The 25,890-nt window shown below is 45.5% G+C and overlaps 1 protein-coding gene across 1 annotated transcript; it reads right to left on the bottom strand.

The window, feature by feature from the left end:
- midn (midnolin) lies at positions 1–25,444 on the bottom strand. Its single transcript, XM_030132204.1, has 8 exons — positions 25,053–25,444; positions 22,486–22,714; positions 20,753–20,840; positions 20,552–20,614; positions 9,765–10,319; positions 8,165–8,288; positions 7,625–7,948; positions 1–1,085 (listed from the first exon to the last, which is right to left on the bottom strand). The coding sequence occupies exons 1-8, from the start codon at positions 25,126–25,128 to the stop codon at positions 823–825; spliced, it is 1,722 nt and encodes a 573-aa protein (XP_029988064.1). The 5' UTR covers positions 25,129–25,444; the 3' UTR covers positions 1–822.
- Positions 25,445–25,890: the final 446 nt, after the last annotated feature.

The raw sequence follows: 25,890 nt of genomic DNA, 5'->3' as shown, positions 1-25,890 counted from the left end.
ATACTTCCATATTCATTTCTTATTCTATTTCAGGCCCCTCCTCCTCCTCTTCCTCCTTGCACACTTTGACCAGCTGTTATAAATCAAGAAAATGTGCAAATCGACGACTACTTTTAACTGTTATATGAAAACCTGAATGCTTTGTGAACAATGCTACATATTTTTTTGTTTATAAAATATAATAATATGTTTCAAAATGGCAAAAAAAACAAAAGGTTTAACCACCCCGTAACAAGTAAAAACTGGACTCTGGTTGGTGAGATTTGAGATCAATAAGAATGCCCATTGGAATAATCCATAGTTCGGCAGCTCTGCCTTTCTTGTGAATAGGAAACACTGAGGCCTCTGGTTCTCCTGTCCTTTTAATTAGTCCAGTGTGGATCTCTTCATTGCTGTCCAGAGCTTGTGTTAAAAAAATCTTGAAAAAAAAAAAATCTGGTAAATACCACCACCACCACCACCACCACCCACTGAATTCTGCTATGCTCAAGTACAGGTATGGTCTCTGAAATCACACAAGTCTTTTACTTTAAGTCCAGTTTCTGCCTGTCCAAATCCAAGCTTTAAAAGAAAGTTCTGTAGCTATTGTTGCCATTTTCACAAGGTCGACTGTGAAGGACACAATGGGATTAAAGTCAACAGGGAGCTTTTTTCATGTGACAGACGGCAGTCACAAGGACAACTTTGATTTCCTCTTTGCACAAGACATCTTTGCACAGTTGTGTGTCATCTCCTGCCAATCCACTCCCTCAAAATATCTCTAAGTAAATCCCAAGCAATGCTTTGCACATCTTTGAATATATCCTCTGGGATATGACGGGTTCAGGCCATGACGAACTCAGACTTCAAGTCAGCCTTGACATCAGGCTTCCACACTGAATCATCAAAGTCCAGGTCCAAGGAACCCTCGCTGGACATGCTGCTGTTACTGTTACTGCGTCCAGCCTTGCGGTTGGGCAGCCACTGATAAGGAGCGCGCTGGTCCCGCCTGGCCTTCCTGCGCAGGCGCTTCTGCTGCATCAACAGCTGCAGGCGTTCCACCTTACAGCGGGTTGCACGGTTCTCAGTCTGACGTATACGGTCACCTGGGCAGAAGAACAAAGAGGGAGGAGATGGTTAGTCATACTGTTGTGTTTCTCTTTTTGTTTATTTACATTAAACAGGCCTGGATAGAGAAGAATGCCAATATGTGTGTGTTTAGCAGACCAGAGATAAGCTACACAGCCTTAATGATGACGCGAAGAAATGCGAGGATCATTCTGTGGGATACACACATAAAGACACACATCTTGTGTGCAATACAGCATAGGAATTTGCTGCTCAACCTCCCCCACTGAGCATCATTAGCCCCCTCAGTGCTATTTCACCCCCTTATCGCTCAGCGGGGAGACCTTCTTAGACTCAAATATCCTTGAGAACCAATAACAAGGCCAAAACATACAAACAAAAGTCAGGGATGACTCATTGTAATAGCTGCCTATGATATGTGGACACATAATTTCAGATGACATGCCACAGCGGCTGGATGTGCTACTAAGTGCATTTCTAGTTGTTGATGTGCCTATAGCAGCATCCAGTCTCATGGGAGAGGCAGAGCATTGCACTGTGAATACTTTCCTACAGTAGCCAAGTCGAGCCTAATTCCATTTATACGTATATTCAGGGGCTTGGAAGGAAGGGAAAGCAACCGCAATCTATTAGCCAGCTCCATTAGTATCTGTCTGGGAATTAAATAATTAAATAATGGGCTAGAATGTCAATAAACCAAAGCACAACGGCCATCTCTGCCTCTGCTGCACACCAGAACGCACACAAACACACACAGAGACACTCAAATCCGCATTCGAGCACATCATGTATTCACACAAAAACACATACACAATGTGCACGAATGGACACGCACGCATACATGTGCACGCACGCACGCACACATACACACTCACACAGCAGCAGCAGCCGCAGTAGCTTTTAACGTGGATCGATGGCAAATTAAAAAGACCTATTGATTAAACCTTAGCTCTAGTGCAGCCATCCATCTCAGGCCCAGGACAACGCTATTGGCTTTCAATAGAAAATGCAAGCGAATGGAAATTGTAAGCAGAGAGAGAGAGAGAGAGTGAGAGAGAGGGACACATAAGGAGAGATGGGTTTTTTTCTTCTATTTTTTTTCTTTATTATGGCTGTAGCTTCCTACTCTAAGCTCATTGACCCAACACTCCCACCTCCCAGTTTCCCCTACCCCCCAATAACCCTCACCCTCACACACACACACACACACACACTCAAGAGGACCCCCTCCTCCTTCTTCCTCCAGCTTTTGCCCCATGTCTCCCTAGAGACAGCAAGGTGGGGCAGTGCAAAGAAGGAGAAGAGGGAGGCGTGGGGGGGGTGAGGTGTGGGTTAAGGAATTCCTCCCCCAGGGGCAAGGGGGGGTAGAGCAAAGGACGGAAGATGAGGGTGGAGGGTAAAGGATCAACCGTAGGTGGCAGTTCTCAGAATCGATTGTGCCCCCATCCCCACATCGGAATGAATTCCGGACTCTGTGTGGGCTTAATTTACCTCTTTCCTTCATTTGCTTATCGGATCGAGCAGTGCAGAGCCTTTTCTCCTGCTATAAATATTCACCACGGTCTGGCAGTGCATACTAAAGAACTAAACTGCCGTCAAGTAGCCTTGGTGCTACTTTTAGAGAACAGAGAAGACGTGAATAGTAAAATAGTTTCACATTGCACTGAGCCGCATAGAGTTTTTTGTTCCACTTCCTGTTCTGTCCTGGCACAAATATGCATGTGTGTGCATCCAGATGCTGCATGCGCTGTGTGTGAGGGCAGCGTGTCATCTCTAGAGAACAGGGGGTATATACAGGGGAGGTGTGCGTCTATGGAGGGGGGGGTCTCTTCTACATTAGAGCCATTGTTCCGCTGCCTCGGCTCTATGTGACATCCATATACACTGCCTCAAGGCTTTGTTCCCCTCTAGTCCTCCCTATTCCCCTTCACTCTGACTAGCCAAAAGCAAAACCGCCCCTCGGCTGTGTTGAAATAAGGCTGAGCACAAAGAAATGACACAAAGTCAACACATGCCTATGAACAAAATAAATCTATTTGCTAGTGGCTCCTTAACAGGACTGTTTTTTTTCCTAGGGCCTCAGCTTTATGTCTTTGTTTATTTCATCAGGATAGTCTAATCAAGATGGAACAGATTTCCCAAATAGTTACAACTCAGCAATATTCAAGAACACTCACACACACGAACACCGTGTAAAGGGCAGTTTGGTGGTGCAGTAGGAGGTCTTGGCCTATGGCTTGGCAAGAGCTCTGGGAATGTACTTGGAGCTACACCAGCCTTAGTGCGAGTGAGTGTGTGTGTGTGTGTGTGCGTGTTGGTATGTGTGTGCGTGTGGCCATTCATCAGCGTCACTACCGGAGCCCTGGGCGGCTGGGCCGGACACAGCTGGCCGCAGGGATCTCCAGACTATGTTTATGACAGTAGGGCTATTATTAGGGCTGGCTAAAAAGAACAGACTATACACTCACACACACAAAGATACACACACAGGCTAGCCGGGAGCCTGCCTGCAGAGACTCGGGTTTGACGTGAGCACAATAACCTTGGAAGACCCAGAGTGAGGGGTGGTTAAGAGACATAAAGATTGTGTGAGGGAGAGAGAGAAAACATCTTCATACAACCCGTGCCACACACAAAAAAAAAAAAAGACAGATGAGGAAGCGACAGCAAATCTTTTCTTGGAAACACGCAATGAAAGATATCATACAGAAAACAGGTCAAGGGCGCGCAGAGGAAGGAAACGCCAGTCTTATCCACCTTTTCCATTTTTTTTTAACCGCTGCCTGTCTGCCAATCAAAAGAAAACTCAATCCTGAGCGGCAAATATATCCATCCCCAAAACTCTCCTCTGTGAAGACACAGGCCCAGTAAATACACAAAGCACTGCAGGGAAAGAAAGAGGAAAACAGACAGAGAGAGAGAGAGGGAGAGAAAGAAGGGGTGATCTATGAATAATCGATGCGTCAGTCAGTTTTCCTTGCCTTTGAGCCCAGCCCAGCAACACAGCCTGGACGGAGATAGGGAGCACAGAGAAGGGGTGGGAGGAGGAGGAGGAGTGGGTGGAAGAGGAGAGGATGGAGGTAGAGAGAGAGAGAGAAAGGGGAGGAGGGCTGCAGAGTGCAGGACGCAGGGGGAGATTAAAGGAGCTTCTTCTTTTATTGATTGTATAAAGATTGGCCTTCATTTGCAGTTGTCTTAGTGCTGTTGTTTGTTTGTTTGCCTTGATAAGTCTTGTGATCTTGCAGAGAGAACATTGTGTTTGCTCAGCATCCAGGGAACCAGGGGAAGAAAGGAGGGAGGGGTGGACAGACAGAAAGAAAAAGAGAAAGGGGAGAATACAAAATCACATTGCAGCAAAGTCGGTCGTGATTTCTTCATGTAGTCTGTCCGGTTCATAGTCAGAAAGCACGTGGAGACTTGCATGGTCACATCTATAGAGTTGTAGCACGGACAGATGTGAGAAAGATCTGCCCTCTTTGCAACATAAAACCAAAGCACCGAAACTGAAGCATCCAATCAGAGAAGAGCTAATATGAACATTTTGACAGCCAGTGAAAGGGCAGTGACAGCCCTGCAGGGACACAAGCTCTTCAATGACTTTTAGACTTCATTTGCATTCTCTCACTCTCTCTCACTCTCCTTGTCGACAATGAAAGGGCACCTGATGTGCTTGGCTGGCTTTGCTAGATAGGTCTGAGCTGTGCTGCGTCGCTGGGGCATTTCGTTGGAGATACCGATGCACGTGTGTCACCACAGACCTCCATGTGTGTGGTGAGAGGAGTAAAGCCGACCAGTGGATAATGTGCTTAAACGCAGGGCTCAATGAGGTTAAGGGCGTAGGATCTTTCTCTGCGACTCTGTCATTCTCTGTCACCCTCCCCTTCCTCCTCCTCCTCCTCCCCGTTCTCCTCTGGCTCGCCTCCTTGTACGAAGCTAACATGACCTGACAAATCAAAAAGTGGACAGGGGGGGTGAAAGGATGTGGAATGGACAGAGAAGAGGAAGGGGGAGCCTCCAGCGCTAACTTAGACCCTCTCTCTGTGCTTGTGTTGAGCTAAAGCAGCTGCAGAGGGAGTAGGACTAAAAGGCATCCCTATAATCCTGAAGTCCACCCCCTCTCACCCCCTTCCTCTGCCCCACAATGGCTCAGCCTGGTGCCCTGCATGCAGCCCCTGTCCCTGGCCCCTACACAATGAGTTTGGCCAAGCAGGGGGCTGGAGGGAGGGGTGCAAGGGAGGTCCACCCTACTCAGTAAAGGAATGTAGCTAACAATCAGCCTGGCAGGCCATCCCAAAGCCCCCCTGTTCAAGTCCCGGACTGACAAATCCTCATACTCAGCAATACTATACACCACAGCCATGAAACCCCGCTGGCCTTTAAACAGGCATTTGTGGTCAAGTATGTGTGCATGTGTGTACGTTCAAGCTTTTTATTTACGCTCGTCTTCTCCCCCTCGCACATGAACTTGCAGCGGAAAGGGTAAAGGCTCTCAGGAGACAGCCAAGCAACGTGACATTTTCAAGAGGCCGTCTCAACCTGAGTTTGACTGTGCGCGCACACACATTCGGACAGATGGGAAGTGCCGGTTATTCCAGTAGCTGAATGAAGGCAGGTTTCTGTGAAGCGGAGTTAAGCCGCAGTGTTAAGTCCAGTAAGTCTTCCATCAGGTGTCGGCTGATAAGACCGACTGAGAGCGCTTAGTCATCGGCTTCCTAGGGACACCATGCGGAACCGGATACAACTAGACATGTAGCCTGTGTCCACAAAAACAGACCAGCACATTCATTGTCCCAGTGAGCTAAACCATGCTTGGTTGGGTAGGTTACCCATTCACAAACCTTTCTGGATAAGTACATTGTGACCAGGAAGTTGTAGCAATAGTTGGAAAAGGCCTTTTTTTTTTCCCAGCCATTCTGTTTTTTTGTCCCCTTCAACTGGAAGCCCCGGTTAATCAGCGGGTACTTGGTCGACTGATGGACAGGATATAAACACCAGTATGATGAATGGAGGCTTAGTGTTGTGGTTTTAACAACCCCCCGTCTTCCGCAGCCTCCGCCTCTCACTGCCCTCTCCTTCACAAAGCAAATTCTTTTCAGAGCTGCATATTGGAATAAATCTATCTATTTAAAGGCCAAATGAACACAGACAATGTATTGATGCACAACACAGACATGGAAAGAGAGGGGTGATTAGTAGGAAGAAAGAGAGATGGATTTTACAGACGAGGCTTTTTTTGGACAGCAAATGGGGGAAACAGTGGCGTGGGCTGTTGAGTGCAGACGACGAGAGATGACAAGACGGGAAGAGGAGGAGGGCGTGGGGTGTGAGTAGGTGGGGGCAGAGAAGGAAAGGCCTTCCCTGAGTTAGGAAAATAAGCCTGTGTTATTCCATCTGTTCACTGAACATTTGTAAGGCCGCTCAGTGTGATGCAGAGGAATACTGGACACTGGCAGTAAATCTTTGCACGGTTTCAACGACTTAGAGGCTTCACTCGTCTTGTGACACAAAGTCTTAAAACAAAAGGGACAAAGATACAATAGAAGTGTATGTACTTGCTTTTCTAAACAAAAGAAAACATTAAACATTAATCACTGCATTCGAGGGCCCTCCCAGTCAGACTATTCAACAAAATTTACCAGCAGCTCACCACAGAGTAGCTCAATTTCCTCAGCAGGAGATAAGGAGGCAACAGAGGACAATACTTTTTCTCTCAGCACAGCCAGTCTAACCTTACAACACTGACTGAATGTTATCGGTGCTGGACATCTGTCTGACACTCAACATCCTGTGTCTATGTAAGGAAAAGAGGTTTTTAAAAACACCCAAACCTACTCCCTAAATTGTCCCATTTGAACTGCTGCACCTGCCCAGGCCCAACCCTTGGGCATGGGTATGTCGGGGTTTGTCCAGTCCCAACTAGCCCCAGTCCACACATGCCCCAGCTGCAGCCATTCTTTAAGAGGTGGGTTAAACCACCCAAAGCCTAATCTAATCTAAACATAGCCCAACCCAGGCTGGAAGGGGTAAACCTATCTCCTTGGCGCACAAAAACAAAGCCAAATGCACTGTCTGACAAGTGAAGCCTGACTGAACAGGTCTGGAGAAGCTTGTATTGCATTACTAAGGAGAACCCCCCTCCTCCTTCCGTTTCTCCATCTTCTTTTCTGCCTGAAACCCCAAGAGTAATATATCTATGACTGTTTTTGTTCTTTAATCTGACATTCTTGTTTTGTCAGTATTTTGAAGATGAAAATAAGTGCATGAACAAGAAAATGATGCAAAATCATCCCAGAAGAACCGATAGCAACCAGGATATGCTACAAGAATAGGAACAGAGAGACAAAGATGACAGGGAATTCTTAATAGGTTACAAAGGAAGAGTAGAGCTAGGCAAAATGATCAGCTCAGCAAACACACATACAAAGCGCTGTGGCAAGTGCAGTGACATCTGCATCACAAGGGCTTCAAAGGATGCACAATTACTAGTACATGTGTGTGTCTGTGTGTTCATGACATACTTGCATGAGCAGAGGGAGCAAAGAGTACAGTCACTCACCAGGAGGTTTGCACATGCGGATCTGGCTCTGGCACTGCACCAGCGGGTGAAGTGTCGGCGGAGGGCTGCTAGGGCTGGAGGCGGGCACCGAGGTAGCTTTGGCAGAGAGGCCTGTCATACCAGCAACCGGGGGTGAAGGAGGCGGTGAGGGTGATGGTGAAGTTGGTGAACCACACTGGGTCTGGTAGCGAAGCTGAGTGAGGGAGGGGGGCATGCCCTGGTAGTGGCGTGTTGCACTCAAGAGGTCATTGAGGATCTGCAGGATGGTACCAATATCTCGTCTGGGACGCCCATTGCTGTCCTGGCAGTTAGGATGCAAAGTGCCTGAGCAAATGAGAGCACAAAGGAAAGAAAGATTTAATTTCCAAAAAAGCAGTTACGGTTATTTTTAAACAGATGCCCACAGCAGACCTTCAGCCATGTATTGCATTTTCTATGTATTTTTCTTAATTATTCAGGTTCTCATTAAACAAGGCTTTCAGCTGACTGTGCATGCTTATCACTCAGAACAGAAATAGCAGCAGCTGAGTGTCTCCTCACCTGAAAAGGTCCCTGAGAAGACCCCAGGAGCGTGGTTGACAAAGCTCTCAATGATGGCGCCAGGTTTACGGGAGCGTGTCGAAGGGCTAGAGCCACTGTTGGGGCTGGTGCTGCTGCAGTTAGCCTAAGGGATAAACATATTACAGAGAGACTTTTAGAGAACAATCTGCTACATTTATCCAATACACATACTTTATATAAATCAAACCAGGGATCCTCAACATCTGTTACAAGTTATAATTAATAAGGAAAGGTACATTTATTTACACAATAACTACTACAAATTATTTATAACTAACAGGCATTTGTTACTATTACATACTTTAAAGTAGCAGATTTATATACTGAGGGGCCCAAGTAATTTTGATAAGTTATAGTTTTTACCTGACAAATATTGTTTGTTTATTCACTCCCCCCCTGTTCTCCTGACAATTTGTCAAAAGTGTCCCCTGGGTAAGGCATGTTGGGTATCCCATATGTAAACTATGCCCTGGGGTTACCGCCATGAGCTCGGTAAGTGACCTTTACTTGATGGTGTAACTACCATTATTGCTATGTAAGTAACCTAAGAAAGCAGGAAACCTGAGCGGTCTTTCGTACGATAGGACCCCAAAGACCCAGGTTATCTGGTTACCTTAAGGTAAGATAAGACCAAATTTGGCAGCATCACTAGATCACTTCAGCTTATCGTGGATCATTCTACTCACATCTGAAAGTGAAACTGAAACCCAGGCACAGCCCTCTGTGTTTGTGTGTACTTGATTGTGTATCACACATGTGAAAGTTTGATGAGGAATAGCCATTTCCTTTTTCTCACTACTATTCTTTGTGTTTTCCTTCTTGTGAATGTCTCTCCCACATAGTACACTGACATCTGGTACTTATTTACTTGCCACGGGCAGGGGATAGACACATTTAGTAGACGAAGACAAGAATGTATGTGCAACTTCCTAAAGTTATCCAAAGCTATATAAATGACTGTCAATGTCTATGATATACGGCTGATAACAGAGTGGTAAATGATCAGTCTTTACTCCTTAAACTCAACTCTTGTTTTTCTTCCGTATTCTTCTTGCCCCCATTGACCCCCTTATGTCTAACTGGGCAGGATGAGGTCATACGGATGCCTTGCCTTCCTGGCTTATGCATGTGTGTGGTTTGAATGTATTTGGAAAGCGAATTGCAACCTAGTGATGACTAACAGTGCTGTGGTTTTGGAAGCAGATACACATCACATGCAAACGTTCCCTAGACCTGAGAAAACCACGGGTTCTCCCTCATGCTGCCGGGGTATCCTACTAATCTAATCAACATAATGGAGGATGATTTAGTTGTGTGCGTGGCACTGGGGTCAAACAGTCATAGTCCATCTAATACGTAGTTCACTCATGAGATGAAATGAGTGCATCTAAGGAAGTCAGTGATTTATGTAAAATTAAAGATTTACACAACCTACGACATGTTAGATTTCAGTGTCTTTTGTGCATACACTTGATGTGACTTTCACTGAGCTGGGGCTGATGATACAAATGTGAAGCTAGAATTGCAAGCAAGGTTTATTCAGCAATAAGACTGGATGAATAATGAGGGTAAGGCTCACCTCGGGGCAGAGGACTGGGGCTACAGGGCTGGCCTGGCTGATGTTGTGGCTGGGTTGGCCTGAGGAAGGCTGGTGGTAGTGGTGGTGGTGATGATGGTGATGAGGTGGTGAGCGGAACAGGCTTCCAGGCATGTGAGACGGACGAGGGGAGTGGGGAGGTGGAGGTGGAGTAGGGGGGCTACAGTGAGAAGAGGAGGGCGACTGGTGGTACATGGGTGGGAGCGGCTGGTGGTGTGCGGAGGGCAGGGGGAAGGAAGGGGAGCCTGGTGAGGAGGGGGAGGAGGGGACCGGGTGAGGTTGGGTCAGGTGGGAGCTGGGGTGACTGTGGGGGTGATGGGGGTGGTGGTGGGAGTGCGGGTGAGAGTGGGGAACACGGGGCTGGCCTGTGGGCTGTCCCATTGTGTTTTCAGCATTGCCCCTGGTGATGAGGTGTCTGTGCTGGAGCTGGGGTCCGCCAGACTGCTGCGCTGCCAACTGGAGCTGGACGAACATCATGTGATCACCTACACGCAATGCCAGGGTGAGGGGGGAGCGGCCGGACAGGAAGTCACTGACCTACAGACACAAGAAACAGAGAGTGATTATTTAGATTTTTCTCAGAAAGGTTTGGCTGAACATCAGAATCAAATAAATTTAGAATATATGCAAACACATTTTCCACACTCAGCCAAAATATGAATAAAAGATATGGTTTGGTAATGTTGTGAAGTAGCATATGATCAGGGTTGTAACTGTTTTCACCACCACTGCTGATTAAAATCTAACTTAATCTTTTATCCACATTACATTATGTTTAATGTTAGCTACCCCTTACAGCTTTCACGTGAACATTTTTGGTGACATTTTATATATTCTAAGTGTATTAGTTATGATAGAATTCATATTATACATTCAACACAGCATTAAGTCTGTAGGGATTATTCTTGCATATAAACTTGAGTGAATCTGCATCATGTGTGCAGTTAAAACCACACAACAATGCTTTGACCTCCCATTCTCAGAGATAGAGACACACCACATTAGGCCATCGTGCATTCAGCCACTATTCTGAAACACTGGCCTATTTACATCTGCTATGGAGCAGTGGATGAGGACACCTATTGGAAAACACAAATAGAGCCCACTCTTGCTTCCCACTGCCTCTCAGTCTGTTCTTAGTCAGCAGTGTCATTCAGCTCAGGAACAAAGGCCACCCTTCTGTCTGGCCTGGGGCCTGAAAAATCAGTCCCACGTCCAGGAAATACACCCCGCCTGCCTCTCACACACAGAATGGCTGATTGTCCGTGGGTTCGCGGCGGATCTGGAAGGGCTGCCCATTTTTGGAGCTCTGGCAATGGCAACTAGAGCCAAGAGTAGAGGCCTTCACTGACCCGCCCATGGCCCGGATGGACCCACACAAATACACACAGTATAGCAGAGTTGTCACGACTTGGCTGGAGGATTCACACTAAACAACAAAAGTCCTCTTGTCCCCCTTTTGCATTCCTGCTGCTCTGTTGCTGTATGTTTGCAGCTCACTGCTCAAAAATCTGTGTGTGTGTGTGTGTTTTCCGTGTGTGTATCTTTTCGTGAGTCATACGAGGGTCACAAAGCCTCCTCTTCTTGAAGACTCAGCATTAATGACCTATAAGGCTCTCTCCAAATAGGAGCAAACAGAAACAACCAGCAGTGGCACATACAAAGTGACATCTCTGTCCAGAAAGGTTTCAACAACCCCTTACTGCCCGTGTGCTTTCAGTCCCCAGAGATGCTGAGGGGGGGGGGGGGGACAGGAAGACAGAAGGAGCGACGCAACGCTACACAAGGGGTGGAACACACAAAGAGTTTGAGAGATGGAGAGAAAGAGTTATAACAAGGCAGAGAAAACAAGTAATAGAGGCATACATACAAAGACAGCAAAAAAGCAGAGGCCTCGCTCCCCCAAGACCCTGCAGCCTTTGGAGTGTGCTTGTGAGATGTTGGCCTGTAGTTAACCCTGTGAATCACCAGGCTCTGCCCTCCATCACTTCTCTCCCTTTTCTTCTGCTTATTTATTTCTCTATCGACCGCTGCCTCTCTGTTGCCAGGGTGACCTTTGCACATTGGTATTGACATGATGTGGAAAAGAGGATAGAGAGGAAGGAGAGGCAGGTGAAAGGACGAGGGGGTTGGGATGATCTGATGGCTGCATTTCTACAAGTAAATAATCAACGGCTAAAGCTAAAGCAGCGCCTATTTATATCAGCATAAGAAAGCACTGCGGGAGAAACACAAACTCAGCTCTTTTTTTTCCAAGTGTAAACTCAGCCACTAATGGCTTGTTGATACAGTCCACACCCGTCATGATTACCCCATCGTGGTAAGACAATAAACTCAGCAGGCCTGAGGCTGGGTGTGAAGTGAGGTGGGAAACGGGGCAGGGTGAGATGGCTCCAGGAAATTCAACATACAAAAGGTCGCCTGTGACCTGTTAGAAAAAGTGCGTATGACTGTTCAAGACTTAGGGTGGGGGGCAGATTTAAAGAGAAAAATGTGAAAAGGAGGGGGAGGAGATGTGACTGTGTGTCTGTACGTCTGTAACTGACAGCTGTTAAGAGACGGTAGTTTGCCAGGCCACAACAACACGCACCAAGAGGGCCGCATATGAAAAGTCACGAGTCCATGAAGGAGACTAGCAGACCACTTCTCAAGTAGTGGGAGGGGAGGGGGATGATGGAGGAAAACACCCTTGAGAAGTGAGTATCTGTTTATCCTCTGTGCTTATCTATATGCGCAGCGAACACCTCCTAGCTGACATTTAATTTGAAATTGTGGTGAAACTTCAACTGCTGCATGGAAGGAAAATATGCATGCAGCAACATAACAACGGTGGAGTGGAAACATGGTACTTCTACCCCTGTCAGTTTTGTTTAGAAAAGGCCAATCAAACATGTGTCACAGTAAGCCTACATTATTAAATGTGGTGATCATATTGTACAACATTTCAGTCAGTGATTTTTAAGAGAAGTCCCGTGTGAATTTGCATGCATTTATTGTAAGCTGAATATATATATATATATATATATATATATATATATATATATATATATATATATATATATATATATATATATATATTTTACTGTCAATTCTTAAAGGGCTTTTGCTTTACTAATTTACATGTGCTTGTATATGCAAGTAGTACATGTGAGAGAAAGTGAGAGCAAAGAGGCCGACAGTGAGTGACAGCAGGAGAAACAGAGAGGAGGCTTGATTACCCTTATAATGACTAGTGTGGATTATTCAAAACCACCAAGATGAAATTCATGTACTCCTACTGAGATCCCAACACCACATGGCAGCCTTCAAATTAGCCTGCGAGAGAATGAAGCTCTCTCCCTCACACTTGTTTTTTTTTTTTCCTCTCTATTTTTTTTTCCTCCCCCAGTCGATTTTTGTCACTCTTGGTCTCAAAGTCTCAGTCGTTGACTCATAAAGTCAATTTAGAAGTTGCTCACACAAGCCCAGCTTAGTCTCACATACATGAGAGCTAAAAATCTCCTCTGCTACCATACGCCTGAGTCATATGGGGTCTCCGTACATACACACACACACACACACACACCACCCACCACAACCTCTTCTTTAGGCAGAAATTAAAAGGCCACAAAACCCACATAAACATAGACATCTCATTTGCAGGGAAAATGACAGGGGACATTTCAACGACTATAATCTGAACGGTCACTCTCATATCTTTGCGGTCAGCTTTCTTTTGCCTCAGAAGATAAACAAAAGGAGCCAAAATAAATCTTCAGGTGTGGAATTCCACTCCTCCAAACTAAGAGCTGCATCATTTCTGACTGACATGCTATTTCCCAGGCTCCCTGGAAAAAAAGAAAAAAAAAAAAAAAGGGCGAACAGCTTGTATAGCTGGGAGCCGGGAGCTGTGGAGTGGAACACCTGAAATAGGGCCCGTTTCCTGAGGGAAGGGAGGAGGTGGAGGATGATACAGAGAGGCCTGCCTGCCAGAGGCTAGATTGGCGAGAGTGATCGTGTAACAACAAGCCTCTTCCAGACGGACAGAGACTGTGAGAGAGAAGCAAGGGAAGTGAGTGTATGTATGTATGTTGTGTGTAGGGGGGCGGGGTGGGGGCTCTCTAGTGCTGGAGAGCTGGCTAGCGAATGATTCCCAGAGGTCTCGACTAGCAGTTCAGCTCCAGTCCAAACATGCCTGTCTGCTCTCAGGAGCACAGCCAAGACAGCCAATGTGGCTGGCTACCATTGACGTCAGGACAAACACCAGATAGAGCTTTCTGGAACATCACAGGCAAACAAAAGAGCGCTTCTAGGCTTGTCTTTAAGTCTGCAACCCTCCTCCTTCTTTCCTCCATTTCTTTTTCCAGCCTTCTCCTTGCAGCACTCCACAAATTCCAGGCCTTTATAAAAGCAACTTATGGCTGTCTCTAGTGGTTTGTTATGAGAGACACAAGACAAGGAGAGTGGAGGGCCCCATTTTTGTTGTGTTAAGGCAGACAGAGAGAAACCAGCCCTTCATTGTTCTCCTTGTGATGCAGCAGCAGTGGTATGCAAAGAAATGAGGTGGTCATGCCTAAAGAACAAGGTGTGCGTTTGCCGAAAAACAGCACACACCAGTGATTACACTCGACAGAAACGACACAAGTATTGTCAAGACGGTCTTCTCACTGACATGAAAGTGTTGATTAAGGGCTGTTCCACTTAATTGCCATCACTGGCCCTCTTTAAAAACTGACCCCGGAGCCAGCACCATCAGCTATGTTGCTGTCGGGGGTCCAGGAGGTGGTACTTTGTTTAGTAGGAGGTTTTGGTTGCTATGCAGTGATAGGGGAGAATATGATAAGGGGCAGCCAGGGGAGGAGGGGTGGTAAAAAGATGGAGGAGAGAGGAAGGAAGGAAGGGGGGGTGGATGGCATGAGAAAGGGAGGGAGCAAGGATGGTGAAGGGGGATGGGGGATGCGGGCGATGGGGGTAGGGTGTCAGAGTGGTGGTGGTGGTGGGTGATGAAATATTCAGTGAGAGTGTGCCTCTGGCTCCTTCTCTCTTTTTTTTCCTTTCGACATCTCTGGCTGACAGTTTTATTTATTGGGGTCCCTGTGGTTCAAGGAACTCATTTGCAGTCGTTCTTCCTTTGCACACTAAGCGAACTAAGGGAGGGAGATAAGCAGCGAGGGAGGACGAGAGAGGCTGAGAGACCGAGGTAGGCTGAGAGGGAGAGGGAGGGAAAGATAGAGCATGCTGGCAGCACTGAGCTGACATTCATGAACAACTGAGCAGCTTTGTGCCGGAGAAAAGAGGATAGAGAATTGGAGGGCGGGACAGATGGGTGGAAAAGAGGGAAGCCTTGAGAGGAGGAAGCCGTATTCTGGTTCCAAAGCAGCTGCTCACCTGTCGAACTGTTAGGTGGAAGGTACGGTTCAAAAACCTGCTTATTAACCCATTCATCGACCGAGATGTTTTGATCGCACCAGGACGCTATTGATAGTCTCTGTGCAGATACACACCGGCTAAAGATGCAATAACAGGCTCTCAAAAGAGAGAAGGAAGAAAAAAAAAAAAAAATCAATGACTTGCATCATGCCCCAAATCCTAAACGCAGCCGGGGGGCTCTTCAAAGGCCCCAGTAGAGAAACAGGCGTCTGTAACACTGGCCAATAAGAAAAAGACAGTACTGCAGCAGAGGAGGACCAGCTGGCCATTACTGAATTTGATCGGGTGAGTGAAAAGAGAGATCAGAATGGCAAAGTTCAGGATGATCAGGTTCCTGCTATGGCCACTCCTCATACTGTGCCAACAACTGGTCGGTGACATTGAGCTAATTTACACACACACATACAATACTCAAGCCTACCAGCTCCAGTGAAGGAAAGCAAATAAATCCTCATTGTTGTTCCCTTTTCTGCTCTTTACATTCCCTTCCCCACACTCACAGCCTTTTATACCTTTTATACCCACTGACTATCACTGTTTAATCGAGACTGAGCGACTGGCTAGTGTCACTTATCATTGGATACTTTATTGTTGCTAGGCATGCATATTTGTCAACCACCACAATCCTTCTCTTCATCTAGTGTGAAGCTGAATTAAAATGTTGCCATGATTTCTCCGAAAACTTAAAGTCACCATTATGTTTTTGTATGATGAAGTGATCTGACCTGGGTTTCCGACCCTAGGTTCTCAGTAACAGCAGTTGCATACATCTAGTTGACTTCATTACACTTGATGGTGGCTATCAGACTTGATATTCCTGGCCTCCACCCTCCCACACACTAGCCACACTAGTCACGATGCCTGCTACTTGAATCACAAAAGCTCAGTGTCGCCAGGGAATGGAAAACAATGATGGTCACGACTCAAATATGGAGAAAGAAGACTCTCCTGGCCGCTATACTGGGGAACACACAAAGACACGTGCATTAAAAATGGATGCTGGCACATGCAAACACACACATCCACCCAGATGCATAGACACAATAGGACAATGAACCCTCCTGTAAAATCTATCTCTCCTTTGACTGCCCCACAACACACCTTGATTCCTTCTACCCATTGCCGCATCGCTCACCCACTGTGCATTTAGGCATCACAAAGGGGATTACACAGGTGCAAAAATACTGCGTGATCAGCTTATTAATGTAATTTTCAAGGCCAGGATTTACATGAGCAGGGACTGAATAGGCCTTTAGATCAGCATTGTCTTTCATTCCATACACGATTTGATTTACACATTCAGCAACAAATTAATTTCTGTAGCTTTCATTTAGGTAACAAAACAGCAAATTAACATTCAAAAGAGCAAAGAATCCCTCTCTTAGGCTGCATGCATATAAAAAGCCTTCATTTCAATGGTAGTAGGCAGGAGAGAAGAGAAAATACCACGTGATCAAAAAGAGGGAGGATCCTCTCATATTGACCAATAGACTGACTCAGTCATTTTTCAATTCTTTGCACTCCCAAATCCTCAATACAATTACCCGCCAATGATTTCCAGTAGTGCCAATCCTGCTGATTAACTAGCATGTAGATAAGGTTGATACAGGGTGCATGAAAAAGAAACATATTGACCAACTGCATTGAGCTGTTTTACACACAGACATGCACATATATGGAGGATCATTGTCTACACACACCATTCTCATTATCAGTCCTCTCCTCATTTCACTCCTTGTGTTAGATTAGAAATGTCTTTCATTACCTGTGTATGCACAGACAGACAGACACACACACACACACACACACCAGGCTGACTTGTGCAAAACATTCTCTCCTTCTTTTCTCCTCCACCTGTCTGACCCAGCATGGCACCCCCAGAGGGAGGCAGAAGGGAGGAAAAGATGCAAGGGTGACCCAGATGTGACTCTCTGCAGATTGCTAGATTCTACTAGTTTGCATCTGTTCGCTTCTAGACACAATGAAAAAACCGTGCTGTATCCAAATCTGTCATTTCAGGGGAAAAGGGAAAGAGGAGGGAGTGTGTGAGGACAGGAGGTAGTTGTTGGTGAGAGAGGGAAAAAAAGTAGAGCAGATATGTAACAGCATATTCTGCTGGGACATATAGACTGGCAACAAACAGCCCAGTCCCAATCTGCGTTAGTGTTCAAGGCAAAAATTTGTCAATCTGCGGCCTGCTGAGCTTCACTCCAGCTGGGTCAAGCATTGATTTTGAAAGCAGTATGTGCCGCTGTAGAAGCAGTCAGTGGAGTATAGCTGACGCCTATGGATGTATGGACGATGAAAGGGCATTGTGGGGGAGAGCCAAACTTAAAGAGTGACCCTCAATCATTGTTCTGCATTAGAGGGTTTGTCAGCTGGGCAGGTTTGGTGCTCATGCTTTAAGACAGGAACAAAGAGGTGGCTGCATGGGGGAAGGGCAAAGGGGGGAGGGTAAGGGTGATGCCTGCCTGCCTGGTTGGCTTTTATACTAACATCAATGTGCATCAATGAGCAAATAGTCCCTGTGTGCTGAGAGGGACATATAATCCTTCTCTTTCTGTCAAATACCAAGATCAATAGATGGAGAGCTGATGTCACTACCTACATTTGCCCAGCAATAGTGAATATTGCTTTCATTTCCCTTCTTTCAGTGCTTGTCTTGTAAGTATACATTCATTTTACTACTAGGATCAGACGTTCTCTCATTCTCCGGGCAGGATCAGAAATCCTCTTAAATATATCCTTTCAATTCTGGTGTGTGTATTTGTGTGTGCGCCTGTGCATGACTGCATATGTAAGCTGCACACACAACCTCTATTTAGCACACAGAATGAGAAGAGAGTAGCAAAGGCAACTGTATTTTGATGGGCTGTCAGGAGGTAGTGGCTTAATACAGGCTTAGATGTCATGCAAAAAGTATAGTAAGACGCCAGAGGAGGAATTAAGGCAGCCAGGATTGTCCTTGCTAAAGAAGCCAGCCATCACGGTCAAACTGAGGCAGTTATGAAGCCTGGTTAGCCGGACTTGCAAACCACAGCACATTTAAATTATAGGGCCCTGGGAGAGCTGTTAAGCAGAAACAAGAGAGGGAGAAAGAAGAAAAGGGGGAGATGGAGCAAAGGGGGGAGAAAAAAAATCCCATTTTGATAATTGCCGGGGCTCAATTTCCATAAAACATTTTCTATCTAACTTGCTCCACAAAAATCTGAAACAGTCCTGGAAGCTGTCATGTTCTGCCTGGTTGGCTGGCTAGCTACTAGCCACAGACCCCCCACCCCCCCACCCCGAATTCTGATACAGGAGAGGATCATCCACTCTGTCCACTCTTCCATGACTTACACACACACTTTCTGGCTAAACACTCAATCTAGACATGAGACCACATAGGACCAAAAATACAGACAGGCGGAGGGGTTACAAGGGGGTACAGGGATTCATACCCACTTCATCTGAGGCTACCAAGACTAACAACCACCCCACATCTCCCCGAGGCTATTTTTGGGTGTGGGGGCATATCAGCTATCATGTCAGACACTTTTAAGAGCTAAGTGCATTGATTGATTTTTGATAGCCCCAGAGTTAGGGGGAGAGAGGAAATGAGGGAAAGCTTTTGTGTTCCTATTTTCTAATCTTACTCAGATCCGTAATCTCTCCCCAATCTATATCATTCCATTCCGCTTCATGAATTATAAAGAGGAATCAATTTCTCTGGATAAAAACACACTAAAGCAGCTTTGTGCCTTTATTTTAACCTTTTATTGCTATATTGCCAGTCATTCTAACTGTGCCCTTTATTCTCTGGATTAATGACACTATAAATATGGTCGCAACAGAAATGCACGATAAGCAAACCTTCAGGAAAAAAAAAAAAAAAAACACAACACATAAGCACCTGAGTCATAATGAATGTAAGAGTAATAGGTTGAAGTGACCAGATAGAAACACAGGAAGAAAAGCAGAGTGAGAAATATGTTCTTCTGGGTCGTCGGTTAAATTATCATCTGCCTCTGGTGAAAATGACAGTCACTCATGGCTGCCCAGCAAAGGCGTACCACATGATGGGCAAGGCTCGCTTCCAGCCCACTATCACACTCACATACACACACAGTCACACAGTAACAGACAAGGGTACATCCACTTACACACACCTACACATGCAGTCATTTGCTGTCAGCGCTACGAGGTGCATGCTGAGTTCACACACACTACAAGGCCAGGATTTCCACCATAAAATTATCAGCAGGGAACGAAGCCATGCCGAACCGCACTCTCCTATCTCTGAACAACCCACATCCTCTGATAAATTTGTGAGTGAATGTACAGTATCATTCTTGTGACAAGTCCAGTGGGACGCAGCCACTGCAACGCTGACGGTCCTTACATCAGCGCCTAATTTCACCATCTTGTACTGTTTTGACATCCGTCAGCAGCGCATCAGTGATGCAGTTACGTACATTTCAGTGTTACCCAATGCAACAAAAGGAAGTTGATCTGAGTCAGTCAGTCAGCTGCAGAGTGTTTCATACGTCATACTGTTGTCTGTGTGCATTCAGCCTTATCGCCTCTCTTCTCGCTCGCACTCACTCTGTGGCCAGCGAGGAGAACTCGCAGCCTTTTTCACTTTACTCTCACTATTGATCATTTTGGTGAGTCATGCCACACTGAGTCAAATGCATACTGTATTTCAGCAGGATTATAGAGCCATTTCTCTCTAAATACAGGGTGTGGGCCCCAATCTGGCTGTGTGAGCATGGTATGCTTCCAGGAACCCTCAGCTAATACTGAGTGAGAGGGCTGTCATCTGATGATCCAGCACTCTATTTATGAGTGAGTGAGACTACACTCAATCTCTCGCCACAGCACACTTCCTGGAAACTTACCTATGCGTGTGTGTGTGCATGAGCGTGAAACACAGAAGGAGTGGAGAGCGATTACAGATAAAGGCATGAACAGAGAGGTGAATGTGGATGTTATGTGCAGCCCCATCAGTAGCTCACAAATATGCCTTTCTTCTGCAGTGCTCACCCTGGCTTTCTGCAGCTGCATGCATGCACACACACACACACATACACACTCTTCTCACAGATGTTACTAGGATACAGGAGGGTGTTGCTGCTTATTATATCCTAACAGCTCACACTGGTTGTGTAGCTCGGCTTGTTTAAGAGGCTGAGATTAGACAAGGAAAGAGGCTTGTGCAGCTTGCTCATCTCATCTCCTTCTCTATCTCTGTTGTATCTGATTGTCCTCTGTATTTAACCATGGCTACAACCTTCCAAACCTCTCATGCAAACATACACACAAAAGATTCAAAGCATGGTTTGTAGTAGTAGTGTACCAACTCTGCCGGCTCTTACCTGAGTTTCTGTTAGGCTCTCCAAGGCCTGCATTACTGACTGTTCAGGTCTTGATGCTTGAGACTGCAAGAAAAAAAGAGATTAGTTTTAAAAATTCAATCATGAAGAGGTATTCAAGTGGAATTATGGGTGTCTAATTGTACAAATGTATTTTTTTATGGACTACAAATTAAACGGGAGCCACAATCAGGCAGGTCTTACCATTAATCCTGCTTCAACTGTTGGTACAAGTGTTAACTTGCTCCCATCTGAGATGCCTAGATCCTGGAGTTTGCCTGAACTTAGACGCCTTGGGTTAGAGAGAACAAGATAATTAGACTGTGATGACAATATCTTCTCACTTCAGATACACAAACACCCCTCAGCCAGGGGGGCAGACAGACTTCAAAACTAGTTTGGAAAAGAGCCGTGGGTGAAAAGCTCCATGAAAGAGAAGTATTGATTGGGCTGTCATATTTCAATTTCGAGTATAGTGGAGCTTGACAACTGCTCACAGTGGATATTTGGCACCACTGCCACTTGCCTAAGTGGTGGTAAGTATTTTCTTTTGGCATATCGAGTTTTACAACCAAGGAGGAAAACTCCCTGATGAATATAAATTCAATACATGCAAAAGTTTTAAACATGAAAAGTAGAATGACAATCCTCTATTGTTCTTGGTTCTATTGTTTAAAGAGCAGGACAGCTGTCTTGGCTACACAGAAATGTGATAAATGTTACTTTTATGAAAATTACCATAAAAAAAATCACAGTATTTGTCCCTTGATGACAGAAATTATTTCTCCAGTTATAATGCCATTATCCACTCACACTCAGGTGCAGTGACTCCTTCCTGTTTACAGCCTAATGGAGGATGTTCAGGGCAGCCTTCTGTACAGGCATGACCCAAATTTCACCCCATGCTGCTAAACAAAGGGCCTCTACACTGAGTTTCAGTGAGTCTCCTGTCTGAGGAGCAGGAGCGGATTAAAATGGGGGGGGGGGGGGGGGGTTCAGGTTTTAAAGGATGATGTGATTTATTTAGTGATTACAATGGGTGAGAGGGCATGGGGGCTGAAAAACAATGCTGACTGTTTGCATATAGTAAGCCCCCCCCCCTCTCTCTCTCTCCTCCATAATGCTGCTGGGACTACTGGTACCTACAGTAAACTAATCTGGAGGGTAAAGCCTATTTCTGCTGCTTCATGGTTCCCCTTTTTTTGAATAAAGTTCTGTTTTAATTGCCTTAATGCCTACTGCAATAATGTCCAACTGCAACATTTCTGAGTAGGTGATAAAGTAACTCCAAAAAAATAGGATTTCTAAACATTTACATTGGTACTGAACTACAGGATGCATCCCCCATGACATATACAGTTACATGTGAAATATGAACCATATACAGCCTAGAACCAAGTCTGCGTGACTTTACTCGTCAATGTTTAACTTGTTTGATTCACACAGCATTAGCAATTCAATCAGCCTTCGGTATTTGTAATGAAGGGGGGGATTAATCAATGCAAGTCTGCAGATCGCCTCATCAATACTGTTCCAGTGACCGGTGCGTCCCCTATGCGTAATTCCAATACCGTGCGTCCTGATGGACACCGGTTTCCTTGAATGTATTGATGAGTGAAGCAGCCAAGGTTGTGTTTGAAGCTCCAGACTGCTCAAGCACAAACACACACACACATACAGAAACACACACATACACACACACACACATCCAGAACAGAGCTTTAAACATGTCGCTGCAGACCCGCAGAATAAAGTCCGTTTATTCGCATTTCACACTGCGCAAAAGCCTAATCTTTACGGTTCGTGCTGTCATGGCTTAGTCTCAGCTTCAGTGTGGGTCTTTAAAGACAAAAGCCATCATGCTTGTTTATATGAATGTGTGTTTTAACTGGATGAAACACTTCTGGTACAGAATGAGTGATCGCGGCTATACTCACGTTTCTTTGTGTAGCAGAGCGAGTCTCTCTTTGGGTACTTTGAGTCTTTGCGACAGCCTCCTCTTCAGTCCCTCCACGGTCTCCTCCAGGGGCAGGGAGAGCTCGAAGCGTGTGCCGGTGGTGGAGTGGATGTACAGATTCATGGATGGCTCAGTCGGGACGGCCTCGCAGGACGAAGCTCCGCGACTGGTGCAGCTCCGGGCGCTGGGATGCTGGTCCATCCGATAACCTGTGGTCAGAAAGGGGGGAGACAAGACGAGCAGAGCCGGGGATGAAGACGGTGAAGATGAAGAAGCTCCGTCGTTTCGGCTACGGTCCGTTGTTCTGCTTGGAAATCAAAGGCTGCATTCAGAAAGGCTTTTCTTTTTCTTTCTCTCTCTCTCTCTCTCTCTCTCAAGCTTTTGGTGCCTCCTTTTTTTTTTCTCCGTCTCCTTGAGTCAGAATAAAACCCAGCCCGTCTTCTCTCCGGTCGATATTATAAGAATATTCCCCCAGGAAAGTCAACTACATAAGGCTTGTTTTTTCTCTTTGTTTGGTCTTTTTCTTTGTTGCTTTTTTTCCCACGCGTGCAAACAAGCGTCTTCACTAAATGCTACATAGATGGGGACATACCAGGCAGAAACGCAAGTATGTTGTCAGCAAAAAATGCCATGGACGCTCATGTACGCGGACGAGTACCTTGAAAAGAAAATCGTCGAGGTCGAGTAAAAAGAAAGGAAATTCCTCTTGGTGTTTTTTGGGAGCTTTTGCAAAAGCTTTTAAAGGAGCGAATGTGCGGTCCGTAAGCTGCAAAGCCTCATTCGGCTTAAACAGTGAGAGGCTCTCCGCTGCGCACCTACGGCAGCTCCAATGAAATATCGACAATGAACATTGTCACAAAGTATCCCACTTCCACCGTCGATAAAATACGCCCACAGCCCCGAGGCGGCCCGACCAATCACAGGAGGGATCCTTCAGGACGCTGCTTTTCTCATCCAATAGAAACAAGAGATTCACACCCACGTGGAGAGCAGGCGAGTTTAGGCCATTCATAATAAATTACAGCATATAACTAAATATGTGCTCATACCACAGTAGCATACAGCAGCTTTAGAGCCAGGAGACGACCCCCCACCACCACCAAACGACCACTACTGTTCCCCTTTGATAACTCTTCATCTCACTAATGCGCATCTGCGTGGCTGGCATCTCCTCCACCCGGTACATATTATTTATACTATGTCGCAGTGTTCAACGGAGAGTTCATATCTCAAGGTGTTTTGGGACATTTTTTGCAAACTTTTCAGCAGCACCTTTGAATCTGATCATCAAAAAAAGCCTTCAGTCACACCAGTACAGCATTACGCACAAGTTACATCCTGTTCGAGCAGGTACAGGCATCACATCAGCTCAAATTATAGGCTGTCAAAGGATTGTTGATGATTTTATAAGTATGGTATCCAATATTCATATTGAAATATAGCTATCAGCTTCAATTAAGTGTCATTAGCTTTTTTTAAGTGGGTTTTAAATACCAGTAGAAGCAGTCTAATGTAGTAAATGTAAGTTATCAGTTGGTCTGTATTAATAGTGCTGACGCCACCCTCTTTCCTCTGAACTCAGCAACATGCAGAAAGCAGTAAAGTGATCGCGAACAGTATGCAAATCACGTACTAGAACAGGGTATTCTCTTCAGGAAGGAAAGGTACTAACACTTTACAGTAAATACAGTACAGGCTGCAAAGAACACTGTGCGTAAAATGGCACATGATGCGGCTTAAGGGGGTTAATGTTTCCCTACATGAGAAACAACAGACAGCAGGGGCTGCATAATGTTCCTGTTTTCCAGTCAGTGGTTTGGTCACATGAAAAAAAAAAAAAAAAAAATCCCTAATGAACTATCCAGGCAGGCTTAAGTAGAGACGGATGGAGGAGAACTTTAAATACCGTATAGGTGTGTAGCCTGTGGCATACAAATACAAAGAGGGCTTTTTTTCCCCTGTGCAAATTCTTTGAACGCAAGTAGGTGTTTTAACTTAAAGAACATACTCCGACGCCATCTAGTGGTCAGCGAGGAAACTTTTACACTCAAAACTTGCAGTTTACTCCCGGTCTAGCCATAATAGACACTTCTTTTCCGAGTATTTATCGAGATCCAATATGAATTCGTCCCCTTTTACTTCACAGTTCATGGTTTTGCTTCTAAACTCTTACTAGTCTTATCACTTAAATAAATCCAAATGAACTGGGTTGTTATTGCCCTTGTCTGATCAGTCCTATCAGCAGAACTACTCATTATAATTTACAGTAACTGTGACATTCTTTTTAGTCGATACCGGCCTTATTAACTTAATCATGCCCACTGAAATTACATGAAAGGTGGCTCATCTAATCACTTGACAACATGCTTTTATCGATCCCGGATTGACTCTTTGTCTCAAATCAATTCCCAACCCACCAGCACAATACAGCATATGTCAATTTTTTTTTTTTTTCCACCAAAAGCTACTCAACACTGCAGACAATCTCCTCAGATGCCCACAGAGGACACACATGTACAGCTAGGACGCAATAATTCATGTACTTACCAATTATTGTGGCGAAAACTGTAAAGCTTCGCGCAAAAGTCTCTTGTGTTTCAGTCTGTTCCCCCAGCTTTGGCATGTAAAGTATAACCAGACAGTGAATGGAGTCTTAGATAAATCCCAACACTTGAATATCCACACGATTTTCCTTGTAATTTCTCTGGCAGGGGTCAGTGCGGTTCCAGTTCACGGCGTTTTTACGCACCAGACAGCCGGAGTCCCGGCCAACAGGGAGCTGCACTAGTGTGTCCTAAGACGCCTCCGCTTGTTGTCAGAACTCCGGTGTGTTTCTTGGTAATAAGAGCGTGGTGAGGAAGGTGAGACACCTCTTTAACAGACTCTTTTCGGATATGGGTGGAGAGTAGGTTCTTGTTATGTCAGCATGTGATTTAAGGTGGTACTGCGTCGCTGTGGCTGACGCGTTCCCGACGCTGTTCGAGAATGCGCCTACGCAAAGCTGCAAGAGATCAAGACATCCAAATGTATAAGTGAGTGAATAAAAAAAAATGAAAGGCTGTCAGTATAAGCAGACATCAACACAGAAACTGCAATCCCCTACCACCTTAACAAAGAAGTAAATGAAACGAACGCTTTGGCAACTAAGGGGTGTTGCCATTCTTTGACGACAGAGAAAAAAATGTCACTGAGCAACAGAGCAGGTAAACAGGCTCCTTGGAAACAGAGGCACGCACACCGATAAACAAAAACTTTACTGGCAAGATTCCCTGAAACTTTCGCGGAAATCTATTGTATGACAACATTTTTATTTGAGACATGTGTGCAGACATGTCCAATTACTGTCCATGTTGTCCAGTAGTAAAGATGACTCATAGTTTTTCAG

Source organism: Sphaeramia orbicularis, chromosome 4 (assembly GCF_902148855.1).
Source record: "Sphaeramia orbicularis chromosome 4, fSphaOr1.1, whole genome shotgun sequence".
Taxonomy (NCBI): Eukaryota; Metazoa; Chordata; class Actinopteri; order Kurtiformes; family Apogonidae; genus Sphaeramia; species Sphaeramia orbicularis.
This window is presented reverse-complemented; position numbering and strand designations above follow the sequence as displayed.